Genomic DNA, 15,601 nt, shown 5'->3' with positions numbered 1-15,601 from the left:
GTGGAACTAGAACTGTATCTTTATTTTATTAAACTCGCCTTTAAGATTATTATGTAAGATCTTAGGAGTTTTTTTGGGATCTGATTCCATGATCTCATTGCAGGTAGCTTTCATAAATATAACTCTGTACCCATGGTCTACTCTGTGAAGCCATTTTGATTACCAGGGAGAACTATGTTCTTGTGTGTGTCCCCATAGGACCTACCTATGCATGTCTGCATTTGAGCATTTGTTACATTATCCTGTAAATGTTGTTCAGGTGCCCATTTTCCTCTCTAGATTATAAATTCCTGGGGAAAAAGTGAGCATGATTAAATTATCTACTTATTCCTGCTCACTTTATAAAAATGTCATTTTTAAATTTTTGTTTATAAAACAGACCATGTAACATCAACAAAAAAAATCAACTATACATGTTTATGCTCATAAAGGTTCAATTCCTTTCGTCTTTCAAGTCCTAAGCACTTAACAAGTGTCTTTACCTAAGATATTAGACATATTATTTGATTATGAATTCAATCAAAGAATGACCAAATATATGATTTTTAGAAAAGTGTATATACTGTTTCCAGTTACCTGAGAAGGAACAAAAACATTATATTTGCAGAACTTTAGGCCATTGAATTTGAAAACTATAACAAAAGATATTGATACACAAGTCCTATTTATGTCACCTGTGATTTTAAATGGTAAGGTGATAACTGAAAGCAGATAAGAAGGAACTGAGGCAAACTGAAGAACATTGGATAAGATAAGTTAGATTCCAGATTTTTCAAATAGTGCTAGAAAACTGTCATAGATAATCCAATTATGTCCTTTGTTTTATTTCTTGTGCAAATAAATATTTTGTTTAAAAACCGTTTTCATATTCTAGGAATTAAAATTTCATATTCTAGAAATCAAAAAAAAAAAAAATCAGGCCATTCAGAAAAAAAGAAAGGCAAATAGCTAGTAAACATGAGGAGTCACGCCCCATCTCTAGAAATCAAAAAAAAAAAAAAAAAACCACACACACACAAATTAAAATAACAAGATACTTTCTGCTCATCCCATTGTAAAAAATGTGAAGCTGGACAATAGCTAGTAATGGTAAGAATACTTAACGAAGTGCTCCCTTGACAGCTATATGAGTGTAGTATGGTACAGTGTGTTTGAGAGCAATTGGTAGTACCTATCAATTTTTAAATTTTACCACTTTTGAACAATCATTTCTACCTCTACATTCTCCTGAAATATTCCTACACGTGCTCAAAATATTTCATAAGGATGTTATTACTTAAAAAAATAGTGTGACAGGAAAAAAAAGCAATCTAAGTGTCCTTCAATAGAGAACAGACCAATAAATGTACAGAATGTCCTTCTCGTGGAATACTATTACAGACATTAAAAGGATGAGGTTGATCTACATGCACCACAAAGATCACCAATATATATTAAGGGAAAAAGGCAAGTCACACATTAATATGCAATGCAGTGATCTCATTGACATTTACATACATATATGCATCGAAAAAGCATCTAGAAAGACATATATCAAACTGTTAGGCATGGTCACAGTGATGGTAGGATAGGAAGAAGAGGGCAAGGAGAGGCCTCTACTTTTTTTTTTTTTTTTTTGGAGATAGAGTCTCGCTTTGTCACCCAGGCTGGAGTGCAGTGGCACGAATTCAGCTCACTGCAACATCCACTTCCCAGGTTCAAGTGATTCTCCTGCCTCAGCCTCCCGAGTAGCTGAGATGACAGGTGTCCGCCACAATGCCCGGCTAATTTTTGTATTTTTAGTAGAGATGGGGTTTCACCATGTTGGCCAGGCTGGTCTCGAACTCCTGACCTCAGGTGATCCGCCTGCCTCGGCCTCCCAAAGTGCTGGGATTACAGGTGTGAGCCACTGCACCGGGCCGAGGCCTTTACTTTTTACCCTACATGCCTCTATATTGTTAGCTTTTTCCCCAATGTGCAGATATTTGTGCCATACATTTGTAGTTTTATTAAATATATGGATATGTGCAAAGTGAATTAGTCTATTTAGAAAATATTTGCAGCTACGTTGGTTTTATATAACAAAAAGAAGTTTTTTTAAATATACTAAATATTAACTAATTAGCACAAAGACCGGAGACCCCAGATGCTCTGAAAAGTCAGCACTGCAGAACCAAATCTTATAATTAAAGGAGACAACATGGGCAGCCCAGAGCAAACATGGGTTCTGGAATCAAGCAGATCTGGTCCCAGTCCTGGCCCTGCCCCTTTCTTTCTGCAACTGTGAGCTAATTACTTAAGCTCACTGCATCTCCATGAAATAAAGATACAAGTGCCTACCCCTCAGTCTTGATGCAAACACCATGTGGGTACAAAATATTTTCTCCCTTTCTCATTTATGATATTGTATAAGTAGGCTGGACTCATATGGCAGCTGGGAGACTGCAGTGAACATTTTACAATGATTTTTTTTTTTTTAGGTGGACCCAAAGAAATGTTTTTAGGGCCCTATCTTGGTGGCAGGGTGTCAAGAAGTGCAGTGTGTTGTCGGGGAGGGTTATAATACAAAAGCTCTGGGCACCAGGGCCAGGATGAACAATTCTAGTAGCTGCAGCTTCCTAGATCAGTGGTTCTAAAATTGTAGCATGCATTAGAATCACCTGGGGGACTTGTTAAACCAGCTTGCTGATCTTGCCCTCAGAGTTTCCGATTCAGGAGATCTGGGGTAGGGCTTGGGAGTACACAGTTCTAACAAGTTCCCAGGTGATGCCGATCCTGCTGGTGTCGGGGAGCACACTTTGAGACCCTCAGACTTAAAGCATCAACAACTGCCCCCAGCCCAGTGAATTTCAGGCTGCGGCAGACTCTTTCCCTACCCCTAGTTCTGGAGATGCTTCCTCTGGCGTTCTCTCTGAAACTTCTCAGGCATCAAGAATTCCAGGACACTCCCTGGTTTTACCCATGGCCAGTGGCCAGTTTCTGCAGCCTGTGGTAATTCTGTCCAAGGTGATGGGGCAGCTGAAAGAACCCAAGACTTTTAGTTAAGGGAGGGGAGAAACTGCGGGGAATGTGGAGAGCCAGACCCAGTCCCCTGGCCTAGGTCCTGCCTGTTCTGTGTGCTCAGCACAAGGACAGGAAGTGTATCCCCCTTCTGCCTAAGCAGATTGGGAAAGATAACTTTGTTAGCAGGAGAAGCCTGGGCCGAGGGGTCGTGCTCTATAGAACTGGCACAATCTGCTCTCATGCATGAGCTGCTCCTATCAATAGAGAGCCCTGCCTTGCCCTGACAACTCGTCTGTGCTGGAAATCCTCTCTCGAGTGAAAGTCCCCCCAGATCCCCCTTCCAACACACCCTTTGCCCCTCAGGGCACGGGAGCCCTTGAACCTCAGCCAAATGGTTGTGATGAAGAAGAATTTCTGGCTCCCAACCAAACTGGCCAGGGAGGAGGAAAAGAGAGGGAATGGCCTGCCTCCTGACCCTCTCCAGGTGGCACAAACAGAGCAAAAAAGCAAGTATTGATCTCTCTGCAGGTGAAGCAAAATACCCTTGGTCTCTCTCTCTGGTGGTATCCAAACCTTCTTCCTAACAATGGTGATAGCAGTTACTATCTATCAAGTGCTTACTATGCCAAGTATTGGACTCAGTTTCACACACACAGTTTCATTTAATCACTACAACTCTTTGAGGCAGACACTGTTCACCATTTTTCACAAGAGAAAACTGAGGCTGAAACCAGGAAAGTCATTTAGGCAAGGTCAGGCAGCTGGCTAGTTAGTGGTGAAGCTGAGACGATCTAACCCCAGAACCTGGCGTTAACCTCTTCACTGTTCGGTTTCCCACAAGATGGAGGCTCCCAGCCCAAGGTTAGGCCCAAGATTCAGCGTAATGGGGTGGACCAGATTCTCCTCATTTCCACTCTAGCCTCAGTTTCCTCATCTATAAAATAAGAGCTGGGGCCAATGATCTCCTCCAGTCTTTCCCAGTTCTGACGTTTTTCCCTGTGGAAGTGGGGGAGTGTGTAACCTTGGTCAAAATGTACTTAGAAACAAACCAACCCACGGCCCTGGGGCACAGGACACAGCCACACTCAGATCACAGCAAATATAACCAACAAGGCATTCACAGCATCACATAGGTTAGATTAGCAGCCACCATCTGTTTTCACAAAGCAAGAAAGGCAGTGATTATTATCTCTATTTCACAGATGAGAAAACTGAGGCTCAGAAAGTCTGAATAAGTCACCCACACATAGGAAGCAGATGAGCCACACTCAAAGCCAGGTCTTCCAATGGCAAATTCCACAGGCTTTCCACACAGAACTGCCTCATTGCTTTTGAAATGCACCCTGGGCCAGGTGCAGTGGCTTATGGCCGTAGTCCCAGCACTTTGGGAGGCTGAGGTGGGCAGACTGCTTGAGCTCAGGAGTTCGAGACCAGCCTGGGTAATATGGCAAAACCCCATCTCTACAAAAAATACAAAAATTAGGTGGGCGTGGAGCCTGTGCCTGTAGTTCCAGCTACTCGGGGGGCTGAGGTGGGAGGATTGCTTGAGCCCAGAGGTGGAGGTTGCGGTGAGCCAATATCAGGCCACTGCCCTCCAGCCTGGGTGACAAAATAGAAAAGAAAGAAAAAGAGAGAAAGTGAGAGAGACAGAGAGAAAGAAAGAGAAAGAAAGGACAAACCCTGTAGGAGAATGCCACCATTAGATTATCCAAAATGTCAATAATCTAAATTATTAGTCTATATGATTACAGAACATAAAATTGGAATTTACATTTGTATGTGGTTATGTCTCCTATTCTAGACATTTATTTATTTATATCAAATAAGGCAATACAGACACCCTGGGAAGACATCCCTCTGAAAGACCTGAGAAAGTGATTCCTGGTAGGAATAGACAAGTCATCTCTCAATGGTAGCTAAGATGAGCCTCTTTCCCCATCTCTTTCAAAACTTTCTCCAAGATATACACGATTGAGTGTTTATAGTTTCAAGGACTTCCCAGCTACAAACAGAAGAACCAACAACAAAGATAATTCAATCAATTGGGTACTACGAGTAGAGGAGTATCTTCTATGTTAACAGAGTAAGAAAACAAAGAAAGTGCTAAATTGAAAAGCTAAATTTGGCCGGGCGCGGTGGCTCAAGCCTGTAATCCCAGCACTTTGGGAGGCCGAGACGGGCGGATCACGAGGTCAGGAGATCGAGACCATCCTGGCGAACACGGTGAAACCCCGTCTACTAAAAACTGCAAAAAACTAGCCGGGCGAGGCGGCGGCGCCTGTAGTCCCAGCTACCCGGGAGGCTGAGGCAGGAGAATGGCGTGAACCCGGGAGGCGGAGCTTGCAGTGAGCTGAGATCCAGCCACAGCACTCCAGCCTGGGTGACAGAGCGAGACTCTGTCTCAAAAAAAAAAAAAAAAAAGAAAAGCTAAATTTGTCTAAATCTGAGAGACTGTAACTGGTTCAGAGCCTTGTTGACAGCCCTGTTTTTCCGGATTCAAACGCATCCTCTACTACCATCTCTCACAAAATGATGACGAGCGATGACACCATCCACCACACTAGCCAAGTTGGACTGGGAAGCCTTGGATAGGGAGAACTTCTTTTTTATATATATATTATTTTTATTTTTATTTATTTATTTTGTTTTGTTTTGTTTTTGTTTTTGAGACGGAGTCTGGCTCTGTCGCCCAGGCTGGAGCGCAGTGGCTGGATCTCAGCTCACTGCAAACTCCGCCTCCCAGATTCACGCCATTCTCCTGCCTCAGCCTTCCGAGTAGCTGGGACTACAGGCGCCCGCCACCTTGCCCAGCTAGTTTTTTGTATTTTTTAGTAGAGACGGGGTTTCACCGTGTTCGCCAGGATGGTCTCGATCTCCTGACCTCGTGATCCACCCGTCTCGGCCTCCCAAAGTGCTGGGATTACAGGCTTGAGCCACCGCGCCCGGCCGAGAACTTCATTTTGAAGAGAAGCTTTGTAGATTCTCGTCTCTTCATAGGACTATCTCAGGGAGGGCGCAAGCTTCAGGAATCAGCATGTACTGAATATTGCCAAAGAAAGAATGATTGGATTTCTTCCCTTCATCCTCTGACTTCTTGCCTCATTGATATTGCAGGGATCAGCCTTGACGATCTATTTTTAACTGAAGGATTTCCTAGAGGGCATTGTCCCAGTCAGTGTGGGCCCTCAAACTTGGGAGTTCAAAAGAAATCAGACGTCTAAAGTAAACAAGGTTTTGGGCTAGTGACCATTTTATTTAAAATGGAATTGGGAACTCACACACATTGGTACCATCCTCTTTCAAACCGCCCCCATCAAAATGCAATATGTCCATGACACCAGAAAGGACAGGAAAGGTGGGTGGGGTGAGGAAGCAAGTGCTTAGATTTTGTTTGTCTAGTTTACCCTCAAAGTTGTCTTCAATTTAGTGATCATACATTGCAGACTTCATAAAACAATGTAAGTTTCAGCTATTTTTGCTCCATTGTTTTCACCAATAAAATTGTAGGATGAAATGCCCCTATTTTTGGTTTGGAAATGTAGTCAAAATAACCATTTTTTATACTGACAATAGTCAGTCCCAGATGATGGGAAGGGAGTGGACCTCAGAGAGCATGTGTCCATGCCCTCCAAGCTGGCTTCCCAAGCATCATTCCTCATTAAGCCACATTACAATTTAATCCAGGAGCCTCCTGGTGAGCAAAACCATCATATCCCCATTTAACAGATGAAGGCACTAAAGTCTAAAAATGTTAGCTGACATTGATTCAACTTCCGCCACTCGAAAGTATTTGTAATTATGAGTGAAACATGGTGAGAAATGCTATTACTATGACAAATGGCAACAGAATTATTTGGAGTGTTAAGGCTCATTTCAAAGAGGGATACCACCCTGCTGAAGATTTGTTTATGTTTCTTTTTTATTGTTTTGATCTTTTTAGAAACCTTTTTTCCTTTTATTTTTAGTTGACATATAATAATTGTACATATTTATGTGATACAGAGTGATATTTCAATACATGTTTACAATGTGTAATGATCAAATCAGGATAATTAGCATATTCAGCATCTCAAACATTTAGCATTTCTTTCTGTTGGGGATAATCAAAATCCTCTCCTCTAGCTTTTTGAGATTATACAATAAAATAGTTAACAGCCTGGCACGGTGGCTCACGCCTGTAATCCCAGCTCTTGGGGAGGCCAAGGCGGGCAGATCACCTGAGATCAGGAGTTTAAGAGCAGCCTGGCCAACATGGTGAAACCCCATCTCTACTAAAAATACCAAAAAAAAAAAAGAAAAAAAAATTAGCTGGGCTTGGTAGTGGGCGTCTGTCATCCCAGCTACTCAGGAGGCTATGGCAGGAGAATAACTTGAACCTGGGAGGTGGAAGTTGCAGTGAGCTAAGATCTTGCCATTGCACTCCAACCTGGGTGACAGAGCGAGACTCTGTCTCACACATACACACAAATAATAAAAATAATAAATTAATTAATTAATTAATGTTAACCATATTCACCCTATAGCACTGCAGACCACCAGAACCCATTTCCCCCTATCTAGCTGTGCTTTTGAATCTATTAGCAACATGTGCCCCATCCTTTCTTCCCCCACTACTACCCTTCCCGGCCTCTAATATCCACCATTCTGCTGAAGGCTTTGAGAGACAAGAGCAAACCACCAGTAAAGGATGAAATATGGTCCTTTGGAAAGGACCAACCACTCTCGGTCCGACTCAGGCCAGAGGGATGCACACAGGTGACCACTTACTGTCCCTACATCATTAAGATTCTCCAAGCTGATGATCAGGCCTTGGGAAAATGCCCTTAGGCTCAAGTGCTCTGGAGAGACGCCAAAGGTTTACCGATGTACAGGCCCAGTCTGCTGCTAAAAGAAACTTTGGGAGGCACAGAAGCCCCATCTAAGCTTTCACACATCAGCTTTCCCATCCTCCTCCCCTCAGTGCCCAACACAACTCTCCCATTCTCTCACTCCCATTGTTTCCCAAACATCCCTCCCTTCATAAAAGCTGTCTGGCTGGGAGCTTAAAATATTGCTGGACAGTAAAACCTACCCATCAGGGCCAATCCAGTCATATCTGCTCAGTCGTGCAGCACAGTAGGGGCGGGGTAGAGAAGTGGGAGGTGGGCTTTTAGGCAGCAAAGGAAAGAGACGAAAGTTGCCATTTTGCTGCTGAGCGCCAAGAGAGAAAGACAGCACATATTTCTCCGTGGGACACTCCTCATATTGGCAAGTTTTCCTTAAGTGATATTAGTTTGTAATCTTCCCCCAATTGTTCTTTCTCAGCCTAATCTAAGGGCCATATATAGGCTTCTCCAAAAGGAAAAATGTTGCCAATAAGATTCAGTCTTGGGCTGGGATGGCTGGGCTTACACTCCAACTCTGAAAACCCTCTTCAAGTTGACCTAAGAACTGGCAGAGGTTTGGAAGGAAGAGGAATGCTGGAATAATCGGGAGGATAGGGAAACAGAGGTGTCCAAACTCAAACTACAATTTGACTTCTTAAGCTCTTTTCATTTTTCAGAATGAATCAACACGTCTACAGGAATCCACAGGGACCTAAACCAAGTATTTGATATTTATGAAAAAGTTCTGTGCCTTTTTCACTCAATTCTACAATAGGAATAATAGTCATAATTATTGAATGCTGTGGGGGTAGCGAAGGCTTCGTGCTCAGCATTTTCCATGTTGGAGCATTTAATGGAGCACAGGAATGGATCTGGCTAAGGACCATAAAATTCTTCCTAGGAGTAGGTTCTGTTGTCTGTCTATGAGAACTGCTGGCTAGTGGCTGTTCTAGAAACAAGAAGAGAGGCACATTTCCACTCGGTTACTAACTGGAGTGGTAAGTGGCCATTGAATGCTCTGGAGAACTTATTAATGGATGTATATGTGTTATCCTGCCTCTTCAAAACCAGAGGAGGGCTATGCTATAATGGGCTTAGATCTGGAAGACCAGGGCTCACATCCTAGCTCTGCCCTCACTGGCTAAGCCCCATCTTGGAGACTCATTTAACCTCCCAGCCTGTCTTTCTGTCTGGGGATTGATAATGCCAAATTCACTGGTTCTCAGACATCCACCTGAGGGTCTGTCAGTTCTAGCCCAAGATGACACACAGCCTGTGACCAAAATGTGACAATGACGAAGTTAACGATGTAGTAAATGTTTCACCAAGTTAAGTGTGTTCAATTTAAAGGCTTGTCAATTATGTCCTCTCTGGTTTTGTAGTGTTAAAATCCCCTTTCATGAAATGATGATGAAAACAGACTGTAGTTGTAGTTAGTGATTTAATAACTTTTTTTTTTCTTTTTGAGACAGAGTCTCACTGTGTTGCCCAGGCTGGAGTGCAGTGGTATGATCTCGGCTCACTGCAGCCTCCACCTCCCGGGTTCAAGCAATTCTCCTGCCTCAGCCTCCCAAGTAGCTGGGATTACAGGTGCCCACCACTGTGCCCAGCTAATTTTGGATTTTTAGTAGAGACGGGGTTTTGCCATGTTGGCCAGGCTGATCTTGAACTCCTGATCTTAAGTGATCCTCCTGCCTCAGCCTCCCATAGTGTTAGGATTACAGGCATGATCACCACGCCCAGACAATAACTCTTATTTTTATGTCCTTGATTGGCAAAATAAGGAGTTGGCATCGTTATGTTGGTCACACTAGTTTGTTGTGATTATACTAGTCTGTGAAATCTAAGTCTGAGAACCACTGGCCTAGTTCACAGCTTGTTATGAGGACTGAAATAAGATACATGAAAATATATAACTTAGATCAAGGATACCCAAACATTAAGGTGTTATTTTAATAATTACCTCTAGCCATCATTTTCTGGTGGGATGTTCCTGGCCATATATGGACACCCTGGGGTTGGAAGCTTGAACTCCATCCATTGATTTTCCATCTGTAATAGGTCTGTTCACTAAATTTTCACAAGCAAAATAAAACAGATAATTATCTCTGAAAAAGAGAAGAGAAATATTCTTCCTTCAGTTCAGATTTCTCTCTGCTCCCATAGAATGCTTTGCTTCTCTGCTCTGACTTCCTTTAGATTTTCACTGTTAGAGGTCAGGAAACCAAGACATTCCCCTTCACACCTCTAAAGTGTCTCTCCTTAACAGCACAATAGGCCTGTTTCAACATCATGGGGTTGGAAAGATTGTGTCCTAAATTACAGTTTCTCTCCTTCAGTTATCACACGAAACTTTATAACTAGACATTTTTTAAAAATACAATCTTAGCATGGCGGCTTAGAGTATAGAAAGACACCGGCTTGTTTGGCTTTGGTTTCAAAATTACTAATGAGGTGGTCAGGAGCGACTTCTTGTGTCATGAACATGTATCATGACTCTTGTGTCAAGAATTGTTGGCCTTCCAGTTTATATCTTTGATCTCATACAAAATAAGCAGTTTTGTATCTCAGAGCAGCTGGTTGGGGATCAATTTACTATTCTTTTTGTTATTTACCATTTTTTGCAAGTTCTTAATTTTTCTGCTGTTAGCTATAGCAAGAGGACTGAAGTTCCTTGGTCTCTAGTACTCATATTACAGGAATTTAGGGATTGAGAATTTCAGATTTCAGAAGGATTACCATCAGAACCATGCACTGCTGTCTGTGGAACTCCCACTCTGTGAAGAGCTTTGTTCTGTGTTGTGATGGTTCACAAAAGATGAGGCCAAAATGGTTCCTGCCCTCCAGAACCTTTTGATACTAAAGGGAGGGAAACAAGATTGGTTAACATACAGGGCTGAGAGCATGTGCTCATTACACACATTCATGTGGGTATGTGAGTGAAATACACATACTTGTATGGTACAATACAAGTAAGGCTGTCAAAAATGAACTGATGTATCAATGAGGATAAGTATTAGCAAGATAGTTAAGATTAAGTAAGATATTAATAAGATAGTAAGCTATTAACCAAATCTTGTAGAAGTAAAGTTATTGAAATTGCTGTTTTAACATAAACTTTAGAATGAATTATTTGATAAGAAATGAACTTTTTCCTGGCTCTGCCACTGGTGAGCTTTATGCTTGGGCTGCTTACTTGATTGTGATGTTTCCCATCTGTTTTCCAAACGGCAATGGGAACCACTACTGCTCTTACCAGGGCAAGTACTAGACTTAACTATAGTCTTAAGAGTTAAAAATAGATACATGTGGCTGGGACTGAGTTGCTGGTTCTGATTCCGAGCTGCTGGTTCCCTCCCCCTCTCCATTACCCATTCCTACAAGGAACTCTTCCCAATGCCAGACCCATGACTGGGGATGCCGCAGCTGCTGTTACCTCTTCAGGAGAAGAGAAGCTGCTGTAGGATGCCCTGCCTGATTGGGAGTTTATGAGGCCTCAAGAGGAGAAGCACTTTCTGCTCTCCCACAAGAAGCAGCAAACAGCTATTGTGTCTGCCCTGTCAGCACAAGCTGGACTTTGCAGATGCCTGCAATTAGTATCCTGCCACCAGGTTCTGTCTGGCCAGACTCCAAATCACAGGTTGGAAATAGGCTTTCATGTTTAACAAATATCACTGTGATTAAAAAGCAGTAGGCATATCCCTTTAGCCCCATGGGTTCCTGGTCCTACAGCGTGGGGCATGGCCAGAAGAAGCCCAGAGCAGGATCCTCTAACATGGGCTCTTGCCCTGGTCTGATGGCAGTGATGAGTAAACTTTACAACTCTAGAGATGTTCAAGCTGGAGGAACAACTGTTCTCCATTGAGGTGGAAGTTTTGCTCATGATTCTTTATAGGTTACAGGTTTGCACTGGATAAATGACCCAGTTGCAAGCAGCGCCTTGTCAGCTCAATGCCATTTCCATTAGCCATTGCTGTGCTAGAGGCATTATATACTATCATGTTTAATGATATTTTTTCTATAGAGCAAATTTTTAACTCTATTAAAACAGCCATATACTACAGACCCTGAAACATTTTCATTCCGTAGGACACTAAAAGTGTCCTAGAAGACCTTCCTCATCCTGTAACATGATTCCTTCCCAAAGCATTCTCTCTGTTCTTCGGATTTAAAAGAGTAATAATAAAAATATACTGCCCTCAATGTGTAAAGCTATTAATAAGGGTTTCCAGATTTCAACCTAGGGAAGAGGAAACATAAATTAAGAGCACAGAAGTCAGAGAATTGTGTAGCTCTGATTGCAGTCAGTTTATCTCAATGGCGTAGTGGGAAGAACTCAGCCTTTGTGATCAAGCGAACAGAACTGCTGCTATTTAGCTGTCTAATCTTGGACAATATATTTAGCCTCTCTGAGCCTCAGATTTATTTTTTCTTTTCCTTTCTTTTTTTTTTTTTTTTCTTTGAGACGGTCTTTCTCTGTTGCCCAGGATGGGGTATAGTGGCACAAATCAGGGTTCACTGCAACCTTGACCTCCCAGGCTCAAGCAATCCTCTTGGCTCAGCCTTCCAAGTAGCTGGAAACACAGGAATGCACCACCAAGCCCAGCTAATTTTTGAAGTTTTTTGTAGAGATGGGGTTTCACTGTGTTGCCCAGGCTAGTCTTGATCTTCTGGGCTCAAGTGATTCTCCTGCCTCAGCTTCCCAAAGTTCTAGGATTACAGGCATGAGCCACTGTGCCTGGCCTTCAGTTTTCTTTTTTGTTGGAATCAAGTTAGTTAACAAATACTTACCAAGTTCTCACTGTGTGCTGGGCTGTATGTCAGGCATTGAGTACACAGCAGTAAATAAGATAGGTGTGACTCCTGCCCTCAAGGAAATTACAGTCTAGCCGAATCAAGTTAAATGAAATAATATAATGTCAAAGTTCTTTCCCAAAGTTGATATTCAATAAATGTTAATCCCCTTCCACTTCCCTTCAAATATATGATCATTATATATTCTGACACAGTCAAACACAAGATGGCCACAGAAAATTTCATATATACAAGAATTTTGTTGGGAGCCCAGACACCCATAGTATAAGGTAATTCTTCAATATTATGTCTCACGAAACTTAGATAAGTGTGTGGTCTTGATTTAAATCCATGTAACCAAGGATTTCTATTTATGGTCAACAATGAATCCTTATTTTTGGTGGAGTTTAAGGAATTATACAGATATTGCCTCACTGATGCTTTCAGACCATTTGTGAAGTGAATGAGAATAGGTATTATTATTATTAAACCCACTTCGCAGATGAGGAAGCGAATGGAAGCAGATTCTTTGGGGCCTCCTTTGTTCCCTAGTCCTAGTCTGCACAGAGGAAGCACTGGATAGACGCTGTTTGCACATTGACTGTTCCCGCAACTTGGAAAGGAGAGGTACCCCGCGTTAGCAAAAACAGATACTGACTCAGGGTTGCATTGCGGCCGCTCAGCTCTTGCCTTCTCCCTCATTTCTTCAGGTGGGTGAGAAATGGGCGACTGGAGTTTCCTGGGGAACATCTTGGAGGAGGTGAATGAGCACTCCACCGTCATCGGCAGAGTCTGGCTCACCGTGCTTTTCATCTTCCGGATCCTCATCCTTGGCACGGCCGCGGAGTTCGTGTGGGGGGATGAGCAATCCGACTTCGTGTGCAACACCCAGCAGCCTGGCTGCGAGAACGTGTGCTACGACGAGGCCTTTCCCATCTCCCACATCCGCCTCTGGGTGCTGCAGATCATCTTCGTCTCCACCCCTTCCCTGATGTACGTGGGGCATGCCGTACACTACGTCCGCATGGAGGAGAAGCGCAAAAGCCGCGAGGCAGAGGAGCTGGGCCAGCAGGCGGGAGCTAACGGCGGTGAGAGGGGGCCCCTCAGCCCGGACCAGGGCAGCCTCAAGAAGAGCAGCGGCAGCAAAGGCACCAAGAAGTTCCGGCTGGAGGGGACCCTGCTGAGGACCTACATTTGCCACATCATCTTCAAGACCCTCTTTGAAGTGGGCTTCATCGTGGGCCACTACTTCCTGTACGGGTTCCGGATCCTGCCTCTGTACCGCTGCAGCCGGTGGCCCTGCCCCAATGTGGTGGACTGCTTTGTGTCCCGGCCCACAGAGAAGACCATCTTCATCCTGTTCATGTTGTCTGTGGCCTCAGTGTCCCTCTTCCTCAATGTGATAGAGTTGGGCCACCTGGGCCTGAAGGGGATCCGGTCTGCTTTCAGGAGGCCCGTAGAACAGCCCCTAGGGGAGATTCCTGAGAAATCCCTCCACTCCATTGCTGTCTCCTCCATCCAGAAAGCCAAGGGCTATCAGCTCCTAGAAGAAGAGAAAATAGTTTCCCACTATTTCCCCTTGACCGAGGTTGGGATGGTGGAGACCAGCCCACTGTCTGCCAAGCCTTTCAATCAGTTCGAGGAGAAGATCAGCACAGGACCCCTGGAGGACTTGTCCCGGGGCTACCAAGAGACACTGCCTTCCTACGCTCAGGTCGGGGTGCAGGAAGTGGAGGGTGAGGGGCCGCCTGCAGAGGAGGGAGCCGAACCCGAGGTGGAAGAGAAGAAGCAGGAAGAAGAGAGGCTGACCACGGAGGAGGAGGAGGTGGCTGTGCCAGAGGGGGAGGAAGCAGAGACCCCCGGAGTGGGGAAGGAGGGTGAAAAAGAAGAGCTGCAGTCGGAGAAGGTGTCAAAGCAAGGGCTGCCAGCTGAGAAGACGCCTTCACTCTGTCCGGAGCTGACAACAGATGATGCCAGACCCCTAAGCAGGCTGAGCAAAGCCAGCAGCCGAGCCAGGTCAGACGATCTAACCGTATGAAGTGATGCCAAAGGAAAAAAAAAACCGCCCAATCTTACATAGGGCAAGATGAAAAGAAAAGGTGCCAACATGATCTGAATCTTCTGTCTCCTGCCCTCCCCCCGGCCCCTGATAGGACAGGCACTGCAGCGGGGCGGTGCATGCCAAGCAACTAGGAAACAGCCTTTCCCACATCCAACATAAGGGCTACCAAGATAAACCCATCGACTCACTAAAGTTCCCCAGTCTCATAGGACTGACCCCTTCCTCCAACCCCAACAGCTATGGGATACTCTTCTTTCATCCCCATTTCTCCATAGAAACCCTTAAATCAGAATTGGGGTTGCCTCATAGCCTTTTACCAGTCTTGTCTCAAGCTCACTAAGCCAGAATCTATCATCCCAACGTTTCTGAAGCAAATACCATGTGACCATATTTCAGGGATCCACACTCAAAAGCCTGCAGAATACAGACAGGTGACTTAAGTTGCAGGGCAGGCCTGTTCTAATGCAAGGGAGAGAATGGGGCTGTGGAAGTTGGAGAGCAGGGGGAGCTGCTGCTCACTTCCAGACAATGAGTACCATGAAGTGTTAAGTGGTCTTTCCGACTTTTCAAGGGAAGCCAGAAATCCAACGTTTTGTTTTTTTTGTTTTTTTTAGACAGATTCTCTGTTGCCCAGGCTGGGGTGCAGTGGCACAATCTCAGCTCACTGCAGCCTCAACCTCCCAGGCTCAAGTGATCCTCTCACCTTAGCCTCACAAGTAGCTGGGACTATAGGTGCACACCACCACACCTGGCTAATTTTTGTATTTTTTGTAGAGATGGGGTTTCACCATGTTGCCTAGGCTGGTCTCAAACTCCTGGGTTCAAGTGATCCACCCACCTCAGCCTCCCATAATGCTGGGATTACAGGTGTACACTACCATGCCTGGCCCATGAAATC

The 15,601-nt window shown here is 44.2% G+C and overlaps 1 protein-coding gene across 1 annotated transcript; it reads left to right on the top strand.

Annotated features, from left to right (window-relative positions):
• The first annotated feature begins 8,185 nt into the window (after window positions 1–8,185).
• GJA8 (gap junction protein, alpha 8, 50kDa) lies at window positions 8,186–14,691 on the top strand. The gene is made up of 2 exons (XM_011951246.1): window positions 8,186–8,229; window positions 13,352–14,691. Exon 2 carries the CDS (start codon window positions 13,363–13,365, stop codon window positions 14,677–14,679), a length of 1,317 nt encoding a protein of 438 aa, XP_011806636.1. The 5' UTR covers window positions 8,186–8,229; window positions 13,352–13,362; the 3' UTR covers window positions 14,680–14,691.
• Window positions 14,692–15,601: the final 910 nt, after the last annotated feature.

Source organism: Colobus angolensis, unplaced genomic scaffold, assembly GCF_000951035.1.
Source record: "Colobus angolensis palliatus isolate OR3802 unplaced genomic scaffold, Cang.pa_1.0 Scaffold317, whole genome shotgun sequence".
Classification (NCBI taxonomy): Eukaryota; Metazoa; Chordata; class Mammalia; order Primates; family Cercopithecidae; genus Colobus; species Colobus angolensis.
This window is presented reverse-complemented; position numbering and strand designations above follow the sequence as displayed.